Source organism: Taeniopygia guttata, chromosome 20 (assembly GCF_048771995.1).
Source record: "Taeniopygia guttata chromosome 20, bTaeGut7.mat, whole genome shotgun sequence".
Lineage (NCBI taxonomy): Eukaryota > Metazoa > Chordata > Aves > Passeriformes > Estrildidae > Taeniopygia > Taeniopygia guttata.
In genome coordinates, this window is record NC_133045.1 from 7,682,661 (window position 1) to 7,698,825 (window position 16,165).

The 16,165-nt window shown below is 59.3% G+C and overlaps 3 protein-coding genes across 3 annotated transcripts; 2 read left to right on the plus strand and 1 right to left on the minus strand.

Moving 5' to 3' along the window:
* On the plus strand, positions 1-1,942 carry LOC140680389 (uncharacterized). The gene is made up of 2 exons (XM_072917163.1): positions 1-522; positions 1,026-1,942. Exons 1-2 carry the CDS (start codon positions 336-338, stop codon positions 1,817-1,819), a joined length of 981 nt encoding a protein of 326 aa, XP_072773264.1. The 5' UTR covers positions 1-335; the 3' UTR covers positions 1,820-1,942.
* Positions 1,943-8,331: 6,389 nt separating this feature from the next.
* SPINT4 (serine peptidase inhibitor, Kunitz type 4) lies at positions 8,332-9,839 on the plus strand. Its single transcript, XM_072917093.1, has 3 exons — positions 8,332-8,476; positions 8,771-8,944; positions 9,298-9,839. Exons 1-3 carry the CDS (start codon positions 8,371-8,373, stop codon positions 9,471-9,473), a joined length of 456 nt encoding a protein of 151 aa, XP_072773194.1. The 5' UTR covers positions 8,332-8,370; the 3' UTR covers positions 9,474-9,839.
* A 409-nt stretch (positions 9,840-10,248) lies between these two features.
* Positions 10,249-16,165, minus strand: LOC115497967 (uncharacterized). Its single transcript, XM_030289009.4, has 14 exons — positions 15,209-16,165; positions 14,031-14,180; positions 13,651-13,794; positions 13,242-13,382; positions 12,819-12,953; positions 12,566-12,709; positions 12,314-12,457; positions 11,977-12,126; positions 11,739-11,885; positions 11,536-11,655; positions 11,293-11,430; positions 10,871-11,005; positions 10,651-10,785; positions 10,249-10,368 (listed from the first exon to the last, which is right to left on the minus strand). Exons 1-14 carry the CDS (start codon positions 15,279-15,281, stop codon positions 10,358-10,360), a joined length of 1,767 nt encoding a protein of 588 aa, XP_030144869.3. The 5' UTR covers positions 15,282-16,165; the 3' UTR covers positions 10,249-10,357.

The following is a 16,165-nucleotide window of genomic DNA, read 5'->3' on the forward strand; positions in this document are numbered from 1 at the left end:
ATGTGGAAGGAGGGAGCTCTGGTGCTGCTGCCAGGTGCTCTTGCCCTGATCCTGTTCCATCCGGGATGGCAGGGCCAGGACAGGCTCCTGCCTTCAGCAGAGCCCAGCACTGGGGCAGAGCCTGGCACTGGGGTCACTGCTGTGCATAAAGGTTATCATGGGGATTCCTGTTGAGAGCAGCAGTAAAGAATCTGCCCCTGTGCAGTCCTGGATCCCCCTTCCATCCTTCAGTCCTTGTGCTGTCCTCCTTGGAGTGCAACCAAGTCTGGATCCTGCTCCTGCTCTGGCTGTGGGTGGAGCTGGAGTGGCTCTTCGGTAAACAGAATTAGAGGCGAATGTGGGTGGTTCCTGAAGTCACCTGTGGCCTGCCTCCTCCCATTCCTGGACCCGGGCTCCCTGCTAGACCCTTTAAATTGCCAGTTGGTGCAGCCCTGGACACAGACTTCATCAGCATGGCACCAAGCATCCTCCTGCTGGGGCTCCTCTCCCTGTGGGCACAGCTGCAGGCAGCACCCATTGCAGGCAAGTATGGGTGGGTGGGAAGAACATTTAAGAATGTTTTTTCCTTATTTTCATAAAATCACAGGTGTTTTGCAGGTGCTGGCAGGTGCCAGGTTGCTGCCTTGTGAGGGCCAGGGAAGCTGTGGGGTGAATTGGGGGGATGAGCCCGGGCCATGTGGGGCTCACTGTAGTGCCACACTGAACTGTGGCACAGTGCCACCTCTCCCTGACTCCCCGGCGTACCTGGAGCCCATGTGGCTGCTGGCCCCAGGGCAGAGGTGCCCAGGAGAGCCCCTCAGGCACCAGCCCCACCATGACACTGCCATGAGCTGGGAGGTAGCAGCATGGGGAGTTGCCTCAGCCTTGAGGGCAGCAGGGGTCAGGCAGAGCCCTGAAAACCCCCCAGGAAAAGCAGCAGAGGAGAAGACAGCACAGCATCGTGGTTAACTGGGCTGCTGGGTGGGAGCAGTGGGTGGAAGGGCAGCATGCTGGGGCTGATGCTGCTGCTTTCTGCTCTCCTGCAGAGTTCCATGGAGTGGCTCCAGCTGGGTGGCCACCACCAGGACAGTGGGGAAGCACCCTGAGCCTTGAGCCTGGGGAAAAGCCCAGCACAGTGCCTGACAGCAATGGTGGTGAGGGTGACAATGACAACAACAGCTCCAATGGCAATGAAATGGGTGACTCCAATAGCCATGAACGTGGTGAGTCCCATAGCAGTGAAACTGGTGATGATGGCCACAATACCAATGACCATGATGGTGATGATGGTAATAGAAATCAGCTTTGTGATTGCAATGATCATGATCATGATCATGGTGACAACCACAGTGATGATGGTGTCAAGAGTGACCATTCTAATAGCAAGGAAGATGGTGATAAAAATGACCTTTCTGATGGCAAGGAAAATGACAATGGTAACGGTGACCATGACGGTGGTGATGGTGATGATGGTGTCAACGGTGACAATTCCAATAGCAATGAAGATGGTGATGGTGGTGTTAAAAATGACCTTTCTGATGGCAAGGACAATGACAGTGACGATGGTGATGATGACAGTGATGATGGTGATGATGGCAATGGTGATGGTGATGATGGCAACGATGATGGTGATGATTTCATCAGTGATGAAAATTCCAATAGCTATGAGGATGGTGACAATGGCATCAGTGATGAAAATTCCAATAGCTATGAAGATGGTGATGATGACATCAACAGTGACAGTTCCAATAGCAGTGAAGATGGTGACTCCAATGACAATGAATATGACTACTCCAATAGCAATGAAAATGGTGCTGACTATGGGGGGTGGAGATTTTAGATTGTAAGGGTGTAATTGCCCTGGGATTTTCAGAGATTTTTGGGTTCCTCTTTTGTGGCATCCAGCTCAGGCTACCAGATTTCATGCTTGACCTGTGCCAATAAATATATCTAGTAAACATGAGAGCTTAGTGTCAAAAATTTCTTTAACAGTTTGGCAACCCAAGTGAGGCACTTGTTCACTTGTCTGTTTTCTTCCAAGCACCAGATATCCAAATTCGCAGCAGTAGATGTTTCGCCCAGGAGCTCTGGTGTAAGGAAGGATTGAGTAGTGAGTGTCAAATCTCTAAAGGAGGTTCAAGTCCTGCCTTCTACTAGTTTGAGTTTTGTGGGTTTTGGGAAAGATGAGCAATGTACCTGGTATAAAGAAGAGGATGCTTTAGCCGAGGCACTGCAGAACTGGGAGAAGGTAGTTGGCACTATTAAGTGATCTCTAAAACTCACAGTGATGTTATGCCAGGAGGAGGGGCCATATATTACTTGACATGCTGGGACAAAACCTGCAGAAATGTCGCCCACACAGGGGGTTTCAAAGAGACTGTTTTGATTTGCTTTCAACATAGATTACAGAATCAGTACACAGGTCAGATGGACTATTGATGTGTATGGGATAACTGAGCTTGGGAAAAGCAGCATCTGGGAGTGGGGTTGGTACATGATATCCTGAGGTAAATTCTAGCCCAGACCCTGCTCCTCCCTGTGTGCCAACTAAAAAAGATTTTCCACTGTCTGTTCTTGTTGCTTTGCTTTCTTTGCTCACTGCTACTCCACCTGCAGATGTCCCAGTCCAATCTGGACAAATTATGTGAGTACTGTTATCAATGGGCAGCCAACAATTGTTTTAACTTATATCCATTGACCCTGGATACAGGAGATTTATGTTGTGGGCTACTAACATGCCAAGGCTGAGGGGAGATGCAGAGCAATATGCTCAAATTATTTTATTTCAAATTTGTGCTCCACATGATGAAAACTGGCAGGATTGAAAAGCTATGGAAGAAAAGCTAAAGGTTGCCAGGGACTGTATAAAAGATGAAAAGAGCAAAGGAGTTTTTTGTAAGATATTAGACACCTGCAGAGAAGCTGCCTGTTAGGATAGGAAAAACTATAGCAGAGAGAAATAACATCTGAGAGAGAAATAGAAGGTTGGCAAGAAGCTGTATTATTGTCTTTGAAAATTGGAAAGCTGCATAAACAGGAAGAAAAGCTACAGGAAGAAAAGAAAAAACATAAGTCAGAATAAAAGATTGAAGTTATATTTATGTGGACTCCCTGTCCTCCGACATTGTGTAGATTATAATATATAATCGCCTGAAGAATGAGATTGGAAGCTTTAGGGCAGCCCTGACCATAGTGAACCTGGAGAAGATGATTCTTTGTTTCCTTCAAATCCCCCTGAATATGAAACCAGAGTCTTTAGAGAAACAGAAGAAACCAGAGGACCTTAGGATAGAATGGGAAATTATACTCCAAACTAGTCCCATTTGATTTGATTTAGATGACTGATCTGCAAGAGCACTATGGCTGTAAGCCAGGCCAGACTGAAATCTGGCAATTGAAATCCTATTAAGGCAGACATAATAATGGTCCAGACATTCTGATGCTACTGGACAAAAATTAATGCAATTTTTAACAGACATGGGAGCACAAGATTCAATTTTAACACAAAAGAATGTTGTTGAGTGTTCAACCTAGTCAGCAAAGAGTTAAAGTTACTGGAGTAAATGGAACAAGTGCCAAAAGCAAACCACCCAGGTTAATTCATGGCCCCTGGGCAAGAAGCGCTGTTGGCATGAAGTGTATGTCAGCCACTTGCTTTGCAGTTAGAGATTGTAATGAAAACATCTGGGTTTTGATGTTCTGAAAGGCCAAACCTGGTGTCTGCTGTGGTGACTGTGGTGATCATGACTGTTGAAAATTTTCTATTATTTGAAAGTAGCTGAGTGCTTGTTTCATATCAGGAGCTGGACCTGTTATCTGAACTGTATTGGGTGTGTTGTGTAGGTAAAACACAGAGAGTAGTGAAACCCAGGGCTGACAATCTGAACATTAATACTAGAATAGACAAAGCTGTAGCTTAAATGTTACTTAAAAATGAATAGCTGAAGTGGCAGCCCATAGATCATGGTGTATGAACTGTGACAACCATATTGTAACGTGGATCACAGAACTGAGTGAAACCCCCACCAAAACTGACCTCAGAGGGTGTGAAAATTACCATATGGCAGCCTTGGTAACAAAACAGTGAGGCAATGAAGAGTGAGAAGACCCCAGAGCCTAACAATACTCTTGATCTGGACTGTCAGTGAGGGATGGGGAGTTTACACTCTAAGGGTATAATTGCCCAGAGATTTCTTTGTTTGGGGTCCTCCTTTTGAGGCTGCAGCTCAAGCTAGCAGATTGCATGATTAATCTGTGCCAATAAATCTATCTGATGGAGATGAGAGCCTGGTGTCAAATTTTTTAACACCAATGATGATGATGATGACGGTTACAGTGATTACACTTGTTGACTTATGCCAGAAGGTATTTAAGGAATATGTGAGGTGAGGAGAGCCCACAGTGTGTGGGTGCAGGGGCCTCTTCCTCTGCCTCACTCTACCAGGGCTGGTCCTGGGCACCAGTGGTGTTTTGGGTAGGACCTTCTCTTTCCCAATAAGCCCCACACTGGCCACTGGCTGGGTGTGACAAGCTGTCCTTGGTCAGTGCCTGGCATGGCCAGATCATCGTGGCTGCCCCAGCCCCATCCCTGCACCGGGACCCTCTGGTGCTGCTCCTGCCCAGGGTGGGCTCAGCAGGACCCTCTACACAGCAAAATGCTTCTGTTCCCTGTGGGAGACCCCCAAAGACAGCCCCAGGCACTCTCCCACCCAGGACCCACACACCCAGGGTGTGTGGCCTCAGCTCCCTGAAGCTCCCCAAGCATCCTCCAAAAGCTTGACCAGGGACCCCATCCCTCCCACAGGGACTGAAGGTCTCTCAGAAGATGTTGGGGGCTCACCAGGAGACAAATGCAGCAGGAGCCAGACATTGTTCATCACAGACTGGGTTTACTGGGGGGTGGGGGGCACAGAGACCCCTATGGTAAGCACAGAGCTGAGGGTGCTGAGGTGGGATTGGGAGGCTGGGTGATTATCCAGCAGCTGATGGAGCCCTCCATGGCTGGCTGTCCAGCTGTCCAGCTGTTGTCTGGCTGTCTGGTGTGGGTTGGCTGCACGGACTGGGTCCTTGGTCCAGGTCCAGGTGGGGGCTAGGTGAATTCTGGAAAAGACAGGAATCCATGTTCAGACCCTCACTCTGTAGCATGACTGGGCACATCTGTCAGCCCCACAGTGGGACCCTGGGGATGAGGGCTCCAGAGACCCCAGACAGCTCTCCCAGGGAGCTGTGGGGGGGTTTGGTGGTAATTTCTGCAGCATGCAGAGATGTAGGGGAGATGGCACAGGTGGGATGCTGCACTCCAGCCATGGTCACAGTGGTCTCTGTGCCCATGGCTGCAAATCCTCCTGCAGCACTGTTCCACTGCATCCACCTATGCTCACCTGTGCCCACCCGTGCCCCCCCTGCCCACCCACACTCACCTGGGGAGACCAGCCGGGCCCAGAGGCAGCAGAGCCCCAGGAGCAGGAGCAGCGACAGCAGCCGCATGGCATGGATGGGCAGCGTGGGGGCTGCCTCTGTGGGCACAGGCAAGGCTTTAAATCCTCCTGGGGCAGAAGGTTGGTGCCCATGACCTGGCCCATGCCCCAGCACCTGACACGCTCCATCCGAGCGTGAACCCTCCCATCCCCTCCCTCCCGTGGGCAGCTGGGCTGGACATGCCTCGGGGGAGGCAGGGAGGTGCTGCTGCTTGGTGTGGGGTCCGTGCAGTCCCAAGAGAGCCACACTGTGCCACGAGACAAGAGCAGCCAGTGCAGCTCCTGGCTGCAGGAGACAGGCACGGGGCAGGCAGCAGCAGCAAAGGGCCGGGGGATCCCACTTGGGGCTGGCCTGGTGAAACAGCGGAGGAGGCTCCCCGGGCCGGGCGCTGTGGAGCAGCCCGTGGTGCCCTGGCAGCTCTCCGGGCATTGTTCTGCCTCTGGGAACAATCACTGGTTCCCGAGGGACGTCCTGTGACCGGACACGGTCCACAGCCCCACGCTGCCAGCAGCCCCTCAGCCCTGCATCTCTCGGGCAGCCGCTGCCCAGCTGGCACAACACCTGGAGACCAGGACAGGTCCAGGGCCACGGGGTCCTGCTGCTGGGGACAGGGCGTGGGGGCTCTGTGTGGGCACCAGGACTGCGGGGCTGGAGCAACAGGTCCGCAGGCTGGGTGGGTGTCAGATCCCCGTCACACACGGGGCTCAAGCTGCCTCTGCCCCTTCATGGGCACTGCAGTGTCGCAAGGACAGGACGCCACCGCAGCTGCCGGGGCTTTCCCTGGCAGTGCCTTCCGGGAGTGCCCGTCCCTGGGAGAGGTTGGCACACTCTGCACGTGTCTGAGTGCGTGTGCACGCGTGGGAGCCAGCTGTGGACACGGATGTGTGCAGTCCAGGCTCCCTGTGCTCCTGCTCAGCCCCTCGGCACAGCTCCTGCCTGGCCAGGAGCATCACCCCCGTGGCACAGTGCCACCTCTGTCCCTGTCCCTGTCCCTGTCCCTGTCCCTGTCCCTGTCCCTGTCCCTGTCCCTGCTGCGTGCCGCATTCCTGGGAGGTGCCGCATTCCTGGGTGTTCCCTGGGAACCCCGGTCACTGCTGTCCCATAGAGGAGGGCTGGCTGGTGGCTCTGCCCTCATGGCTGCACCCATTGCTTACCCTGCGGGTCCCTGGGGTCAGGCCAGGACAAGGGGGTACGACACAGGTCCTCCTCTGGGAGTGGTTTTCTGTCATGTGAAACCTCAACATCTACCTGGGAGCAGCCCTCACTCATCCCTGCATCCACTGTGGTGTTGTCCCAGCCTGGCCGTGCTGTTAGTGCCGGTGCAGGGACAGGCGGGGCTGCTCTGGAAGACGCCATCAGTTCGGCCAGTGATCACCCGGCTGCTGCCATTCCCCGGGGACACACCATTGGATTGGATTTTGGCGCTGTGGCCACCGAGGGTACAAGGGTATCTTTCCCATCGCCCAGCCTGACTCTGCATCCCCGACCAACCCCGGCACGTCCCCCCGGATTTGCTCCCACCCCTGCTCAGGCCGGGCCACCTCACGGTGTCCCGTGCCGGGGACACTGCCATCCCTCATCCCGGCCCTTCGCAGGAGGCAGGAAAAGCTGCAGCGTGGCGTGGGTGGGGGGAACACCGCCCTCCGCACCCCACCCCGACTCCGACTTTCCTGGCCCCTCCCCACGGAGCTTTCCTCGCCCTCCGCTTCTCCCTTGGGACAGTAATTACGGCAGTAATTAGGATAACAATTATTCTTGCTGAATGGGAACATCTTAATGTGTTTCTCCCTGCTTTGGCAGGTTTCACCCCACGCCCACCCACGGGTACCTGCGGGTGCCTCCCAGCTCAGCGCCCGGGGCCCCTCGCCTGGAAGCAGAGCCGGCTGCGAGTCGTGTCCCAGCCCCGAGGCCACCCAGGCACGAAGCAGCCCCCGGACCCCCAGCCTGCCGCCAGGAGCAGGGGGCTGCCGGGGGACACAGGGCACGGTCCGCTCTGGTGGTCCCTGGGAGCAGCGTGGGTGAAGAACCGAGGGAGGGTGATGAAGGAGGCGGCAAAAGGACAGGATGGGAATGGATGGGAGCATCAGTGGGACCTGCCTTCAAAAGGACAGGATGGGAATGGATGGGAGCATCAGTGGGACCTGCCTTCAAAAGGACAGGATGGGAATGGATGGGAGCATCAGTGAAGCCTGCCTTCAAAAGGACAGGATGGGAATGGATGGGAGCATCAGTGAAGCCTGCCTTCAAAAGGACAGGATGGGAATGGATGGGAGCATCAGCAGTACCTGCCTTCCACAGCCACAGTGGTAGGCAGCGAGGTGGTACCCACAGGCTCAGCCCTGTGCATGGACCCTCCTGCCCGGGATGCCCTCTGTTAGACATGAGGGAGAAAGCGATGAAGGGATACACCTCTGGCACAGCCTTTCCCCAGGACTTGCACCACAGGGAGCGCAGGGAGAGCGGTGCTGCAGTGTGCTGTGCCCCAGCCCTTCCCTGGCTGATGGCTGTGCCACAGCTGGCAGCTTTCCATGCCCTGGCATGGCACTGTCATGATCCCTGGCAATGGAGAGGCCAGTGCCAACCTTCCCACGTCTGTCCCCAGCACAGGCTTGTCCCCAGGAGGCTATGGCAGCCGCTGGTGCTGTCCCAGCCCAGCCTGGGTATGCTGCTGCCACCCGGCTGGGCTCCCTGAGGGCTGTGCTGGCACAGCTGTCCTGTCCTACCGGTCCCCCCAGCTCGAGGGCTGTGGCTAGGATGCCACCAGGGAGACCAGGCCCTGCCCAGGTGTGGCTCATTACCTGCATGGCAGGTATTAGCTTGGTTTAGGCACCAGCCCTGCTCCCTCCGCCCCGCCTGCACACCTTAAATCCCAGCCCACCACACCCAGGGCCAGACCCGGCCATCCAGGGCACCATGGAGCTGCCACCTGGTTGTCTTCTCCTCCTTGCTGCCCTGCTCCCCCTAGCCAAGCGGTCCAGCCCGGCCCCGCACGCAACTGGACAAAGGGAGCTGGGGATGGGTGAGTGTGGCCTGGGAATGGGGATACTCTGGGTGCCACTGGAATGGGGATACTCTCGGTGCTGCTGGAATGGGGATACTCTGGGTGCCACTGGAATGGGGATACTCTGGGTGCCACTGGAATGGGGATACTCTGGGTGCCACTGTTGCCCGGTGCTTCCCACTGCCGCATATGCTGCCAGGTGCCCACAGGTGTGGGACTGTGGGAGCTTGGGTCTGAGCCCAGGGCACTGGGGGGCTGCTGTGGTCCTTGCTGTGTGCCTCTCACCACCGTCCTGGCCACTGTATCCTGCAGTAAAGCCTGGGTACTGCTACCACATCCCAGAGGTGGAGGACCTGCGGGACAAGGACTGTGGCTCCTGCCACACGGGTGCCTTCTGTTCGCGCTGCACCCGTGATGCCGACTGCCATGGAATTACCAAGTGCTGTCCCAGCAAGTGTGGCTACACATGCCAGGAGCCAGTGCTGGGTGAGGACTCAGTGGTGGTTGGGGCTCTGGAGTGGCAGGGTGGCATTCACAAGGGTGGGTGACAGGAGGGGTGCTGGCTGACATGGGGTAGCAAACTGGGAAGGGAAGTCCCTGGGGTGTTCCTGAGCTCTTGATGGGTCTTGCAGACCCTGGGGGTCACCACACTGTGCTATGGGGAAGCTACTGGTGTGTGGGGCTGTGGGCAGGTGGGTGCAGAACTGTGTGCTGGCACGAAGGGTATGGCAGTAAAAAGGACCCAGAACTGTGCAGGGCTGTCTGAGGGTGTGAGAGCACTGAGCGTGGTGATGTGTCCCCCCTGCCCCGGCTCAGCCTGTCCCCTTTGGATCGTGCAGACTTCTGCTACCTGCCCTCAGTCTGTGGGAACTGCAAGGCGCTCTTCCGCCGCTTCTTCTTCAATGCCTCCAGCCAGCAGTGCGAGGAGTTCATCTACGGCGGCTGCGGCGGCAACAGGAACAACTTTGAGACCAAGGGCGAGTGCTTCCAGGCCTGTTCCCATGTCAGTAACTAGCAATGTGGCCATGGGCCACAGATGGCAGCTGCTCCTGGCCCCTCTCCCAGTGCCCCAGCTCTCAGTTCCAGGTGCCTGGCAGTGCTGGCCCAGGAAATGGTGGCTTCTGCACAGCCCCTGCCTGGGGGAAGCTGCTGCTGGTGGCCATATCCCTGACCCTACAAGGAGACCATGGGGCTGGTGGCAATGAGGGCTGTGGGCCTGGGTGGCCATGCTGGGGGCTGTGGCTGGCCTGGGATGCTCACTGGCCTAAGGACAGGGACATATGTCCATGCCAGCATGGATGCCCCCTCCCATGCCTTGTGCCTGAGCCGAGGAGCCTGTCCCTCCCCTTGGACTGTGACAATACAAGGACGGGTCCCTGGATGAGCACGTCTGGGTCTGGTCCTTCCTGCCTGTGCTGGCAGGAGAAGGCAGTGCCCGTCCCTCTGGGCACTCGTCCCTCATGGGGACTGGGCGGTGGGTGCCTCCAGCAGCACGGCACGGCAGGGCTCACCCAGCCACCACCCTGCAGCTCCCCTTTGCACAGATGGGCTCCCAGCCCAGCCAAGCCTTCAAGCTGCCGACATGACCTGACTGGGAGCTGAAGGCACTGAACGGAGGAGGAAGAGCTCCTGCCTCGATGGATGCCGGGGGTGGTGCCTGTCCCCACCCTGCCCTGACCCGGGTCTGTGTCTGCACTGCTTCTCTGGTCCCGTGGCACCAACTCCGGCTGAACCTCCTGGCCCTGGAGGCCTCAGGTGATTTCAAGGCCACTCCAGGACCACATGGGGCAGTCGAGCACACACTTTATTGCTGGAGGTGGTAGGGAGGGGACAGGCCAGCTGGGGCTCATGGCTGTCCCATGTCCCCTAACTTCCTGCTGCAGAGGAGCTGCTCTCCCATCACACAGCATCTGAAAAGGAGGATATGCTTTTAGGGAGCAACAAGACTGCAGGAGTGAGGGACCAGTGGCCATGCTGGGCATCTCCATGAGAGCTCCATCCCACTCTGCATCACTTCCCTCTCCCTGCAAATGGGGGCAGAGCAATGGGGCAGCAGTGGGAACTGGCCTCACAGTGATGCTGAGCTGAGAGCATGCTGAGGGCTGTGCCCTTCATACAGGTCAGCTGGCACCCTGCATGACCTGGTGCTAACCCTGGTGCTGGCCCCCTTACGGAGGCCACAGGCTCCTTACCAGCAGGCACCCGCGTGCAGATGTGGCCGCAGCCATTGCTGCAGCACTTGTGGCCCCAGGGACACTCCTCATCGAGGCTGCACAGGTCCAGGCAGGTCCCACCGCCCCCAGGCACGGGGCACACTCCTCCTCTGCCTGCAGGGCAGAGCACCCTGCCATTGACCACCCGGCTGAGACACCCCATGCCTCCTGGGGCAGCACTGGGTCTCCTGTGCCTCACCTCCAGGAGTGTCCATGCAGACACGGCCGCAGGAGGTGCGGGTGCACCTCTGTCCCCAGGGACACTGCGAGTCGGCCTCGCACTCCTCCGAGCACCGCTCGGCACTGGGCTGGGGCACAGCCACAGCGTCACGCTCTGTGGGGAGGGCAGAATGGTCACCTGGTGACTAAGCTGAGGCTGTGTGTGCTCATCACTTGCACAGAAAGAGGGGGAAGCATGGAGAGAAGGATGAGGCAGATCATATCTGTGGACGGTGTGAGACCCCCACAGGTACAGCTGCCTTGGGAGACCCAGCTCAGAATTCCAGTGTGGTCATGGTGAGGGGTCCTCATTGGGGATGAAGGGCCAGGAATGCCCCAGGGTGGGTGCCAAGGGGACCTGGGCTCTGTCCCTGCTGGGCTAGGCGGGTGTGAGGGGCTGACCTTGCAGGGAGGCTGGCGTGCAGACGTGGCCACAGCCGTTGCTGCAGCACTTGTGGCCCCAGGGACACTGCTCATCGAAGTCGCACAGGTCCAAGCACGTGCCCCCCTCCCTGGGGATGGGGCACACTCCCACTCTGCCTGCAAGGTAATCACCCAGCTGGGACACATCTGCACGGGGCACCTCACCACGGGGCACTCCAGGGCAGCTGCACATGTCTCCCAGAGGGCCTGGCTGGCTCTCACCTCCAGGGATCTCCATGCAGACGTGGCCACAGCCGATGCTGGTGCACCTCTGCCCCCGGGGACACTGTGAATCAGCCTGGCACTCCTCCACACACCGGCCATCAGCTTTGTCCCCGCTGTCTGCAGAGGCACCAACTTTCTGTCACCTGGCTGTCCTTGGGGGGGTTGGGGCCAGCTCCCCCAGAGCAGGCTGTGCCTTCTACCTCTGGGCACGGCCGCGCACTCCCGGCCACAGCCGGTGTCACAGCACTTCTCCTCTCGCCGGCAGACACTGTCATCCAGGCACTGGCTGCCGCGCCGGCGCCGCAGGTCCCAGCACGGCCCTGCCCGGGGACACTCTCCGGGGTGCTCTGCCAGCAGAGGGGACTTGGGTGAGGGTGGAGGTCCCAGCCCCGCTCTCACATCACTTCCCCGTGCTGGTGGCCAGGTTGCCACGCTCACCTTGGGCAGGGCGGGTGCAGCGCATGGCGTAGCCAGAGAAGCAGCACTTCTCCTGCCGGGAGCAGTCCCTGTCGTGGGTGCACGAGTCCATCTCCGTGCGCGGCTCCGATGTGTGTTGTGGCCTCACTTTCGGGCACACACCGGGTTTTTCTGAGAGGAACAGGAAGAGACAGCAGGAGGAAGGACCACCCTGTATTGCAGGCACCTCCTTTGGTGCAGCCTCGGGGTGCCCTGACCCCGGGATCCGAGTGCCTGCCCTGTGGCAGCTCAGTCCCACATCCTGCACCCAGGAGCTCTGACAGCATTCCCGGTGGAATCACTGTTTCAGCCTCCTCACCTGGTTCGGGGGCTGAGCACACGTAGCCACATCTGCTGCTGCTGCAGCATTTCTCAGCCCCCGGGCACTGCCAGTCCTTGGTGCAGGTGGTGCCACACGGGGCCAGAGGAGCCTCCTCAGCCAAAGGGCAGATGCCTGGTTTCTCTGGGGGCAAGAGACAGCGGGGCTGGGAGTGCAAGCAGCAACAGCGGGCCTTCCCCACCCAGTGTCACAGCCCCTGAGCTGGGGGACACCCCTGCCCGTATCTGGCACCTCGGGACGGGGGCAGGCAGATGTAGTCGCAGCCACGGAGGCAGCACTTCTCCTTGCCGGGGCACTCGCCATCGTGCTGGCACCAGGCTCTGCAGTCGTAACTGGGGAACAGCCCTGCATGCACTGGGCAGAATCCATCCTTCCCTGCAGGCACGGAGTGGGGTGGCTGCAGTGCCGCTGCTTGGAGCCACAGCCGTGGGGACCAGGGCATGTGGGGCTGTCCAACCTTTGGGGCGGCTCCCAGCCCCCTCACCTTGGCTTGCGGCCACACAGTGCCTGGTGCACAGCTGGTGACAGCACACGTGGGCCGGGGGACAGTCCTCGTCCTTGAGGCATCCCCACTGGTGCTGCAGTGGCCTTTGAGTGACTGGGGCAGGGCTGGTGTCCTCTGCACCGTGGAGCAGGACGAGACCATGACGCTGGCCTTACCCGAGGTTGGTTGCACTGTCCCCTTCCCTCCCCACTCCAGTGCCCACCTGGGGGCTGTGCAGTGTGTCCCCACCCCAGACCTGGCAGAACCCACCCTGGTAAGCGTGGGGTGAGGGGTCCCGTTTGTGCCACAGCTCTGTGCCACGGTGGCTGCTGCCCCACGGCGTCATTCCCGGTCTCTGAGCCATGTCCCCGCCCTCCTGCCCATCCTGTCCCACCCTGTCCCACGCTGTCCCTCCTGCCTCACCGGCCGGCACTCCCGGCACGCAGTGGTGGCCGCAGCTGCTGTTGCAGCATTTCTGCGCGTCGGGGCAGTCGCTGTCGCCTCGGCACCGCTCCCGGAATGATGCTGGCTGCACCGTGGGGCCCTCGCTGGGCTTGGGCCGGTCTGACAGGGCAGAAGGGCTGTGACGATTCAGCATCCCCCACTGGCGCCCTGCCTGCCCCTGGCTCCTGCCATGACCCGCACATTCCTGGTGCCTGCGGCCACGTCCCGCCGTTGGGTTTTCCCGGCAGCTGTCAGGAGCTGCCGGTGCAGGGGAAGCACCTTGTGCTGCCCCAGGGGCCAGGGCGTCAGGGAGCCAGCTGTGCCAGCTGTGGCACGCAGGGTCCCTGGGGAGAGCCGGGGCTCCCGGCCATCCCCGCCGAGTCCTTACCCTGCGCCGGCTCCAGGCAGGCAGAGCCGCAGCCCAGCGGGCAGCACTTCTGCGCTCCCAGGCAGTCCTTGTCCTCCAGGCAGGGGAAGGAGCAGGGGGCAATGAGCCCCTCGGGGGCTGCTGCCGGGCAGGCACCGGGCTTCTCTGCAGCGCCGAGGGGCCGAGAGGTGAGGCTGCGCTGCAGGGTCCCAGGGCAGCACCAGGAAACCTGCCCCGCCAGCCCCCTCTGCCTCACCCTGGTGCACCCATTCCTGTGTCCCATCCCATCCACATATCCCAGCGGCGCTCAGGAGGCTGCTAGCAGCGCACAGCGGGCTGCTCCATAGCAATGGGACAGGGAGAGGGGTGCCAGCTGCCCCGGGACAGAGGTGTGTCAGTACCTTCTGCCGGGGGGATGCAGCGGAGCCGGCACTCCCAGTGGCAGCACTTGAGCCCAGCGGGGCAGCTGGAGTCATTGGCACAGAGTGGGGACTCCAGGCGCAAGCAGCGCATGAAGTCCCGTGGACACTGCCCTGGTTTCTGGGAGTCCCCTGCGTTGGGATGGCAATGTCAGGACAGTGCCAGAGCCCCTCATCCTCCATCCCTGGGGAAGCAGGATGTGGGTCTCTCTGCAGGGAACTGGAGCAAGGACGGCAGCCCGGGGGTTGGAGACTTCTCTGCATCATGGCCTGGGGTGGCCGGACCCCCACACCGAGACCTGCATGGCACAGTACAGTGTGGCACAGTGTAGCATGACATGTCATGGTGTGGGGTGGTATGGCCCGTGTGTACCCTCTCAAGTGCCACGAGGAGTGTCACTGGCCCTGTCAGGGTGAAGCCAGCACCAGCTGGAGGTCAGGATGTATTCCTGAGCATCCTGCTGCCGCGGGCATCCTCACTGCAAGCAGCACACTCCTCACTGCTGCCGTCTCCTCCTCTTCCTTCTCCTCCTCCTCCTCTTGGCACCCTGTGCTCCTCTTGGCCATGTTGGGAAACCTGGGACAGCCCTGCCTCTGGTACAGGTGAGCTCCAGCTGGCGCCTGTGCCCGGCTCCTGCTGCCAGCTGGGGCTGTGGCAGGAGCTGCCCGTGCCAGCAGCCCCGTCCGGTGTTTGGGCTGCAAACAGACGCGGCCGGAGTTTCACTGCAAACAGCAGCTGCTTGGTTCAAACAAAGAGGCCCCAGCTGTGGTCTCAGTGTGGGCAGAGCCATGCCACAGCTGGGCACCATCGCCCCAGGCATTGTCCCCCGGCGGGGGGATGGCAGCAGGGGTCTGTGCCCAGGATGCAGCAGAGACCCTACTGCAGGTGGAAGCTGGGAGCTGAAGTTGCTGTGGGGTGCAAGGGGTGCCCACGGGGTTGAGGGCTTGCACACATGCCCCTGCACCCTGGGGTGGGGGCAGGGTCTGCCAGGCAGCAGGGCTGCAGTACAGGTGCTGCAGCCAGCTGGGACATGGCTCCTGTCAGCGTATGCTGGGCAGGGACAGAGGGGACACGGCAGGGACACGGGGGCTGGGATGCAAGGAGCTGCTCCCAGGCTGCCTGTGCCTGGCAGCTGCTGGGTTTGACTCCTGGTACTCACCACCCTTCTCTGGTGTTACACTCGGCTCTGCCCTGAGGATGAGGAGGCCCAGGAGGAGGAAAACTGGGCTCATGGTGCTGCTGGGGATGCTGTGAATATCTGGAGCTGAGCTGGGGCTTGTTTAAAATCTGGGGTGCCTGAAGTGCCAGGGCAGCTGAAGTTGAGCTGCCTGCTGTGGCAGCTGGTTGTGCTGTGGGCAGGAGGGGCAGGAGGAGGGGCAGTTCCCAGAACCCGCCGGCGCCCCGCCAGCCATCCCGCTTATCTCTGCCTAAGCCCTGCTTTGGGGTCATGGTGACCTCTGGGGCTGGGAAGGCCAGATGGGGTCAGGCACTGCTGTCCCCCATGTTGCACCACCCCATCCTTGCTGGAGCTGGCTGCCACTCCCTCTCTGGGTTTCCTTCCAGCGCCACTCACCCCTCTGCTCCCTGGAGTTGGGGCTGTGGATAGACCCCATGGCTTGGTCCTGGCACGGCAGTGGGCGCAGCACGAGGGGTTCTAACAGCTCTACTGCAATGGTGCTGCTCCTCAGCCAAGTGCAGCTTCCATGCATGGCACTGCTTGGGATCCAGCACCATGAGTAAGCAGGTCCCACCGCTGGCCCTGGCACATGGGTCATGCTCCCTGCCCCCTTCCCTGTCTGGGTGCTCTATCTGTCCTAACCCGTGACTGCTTTTCCCACCAGGTTTTGACACTCTGGGATGCAAATGAGCCCTTCCTTGGCACAAGGAATCTGAGGGAACTGGTTTTCCAGTCCATGGCTGCTGAGGGGACATCATGCAGCCCCCAGGCCCAGCAGGATGGTTACCATGGAACAATGATGGCTGGAAGTCACCTGCATGGAACTGGGACCCTCTCCCTGCCCTCAGGCAGTGCCTTCCTGCAGGGATGGCTGCCTGCACCTCCCTGCCTGCGGGCAGCCCAGGCTGGGAAGCAGAGCACAGAACAGGAATGGTGATC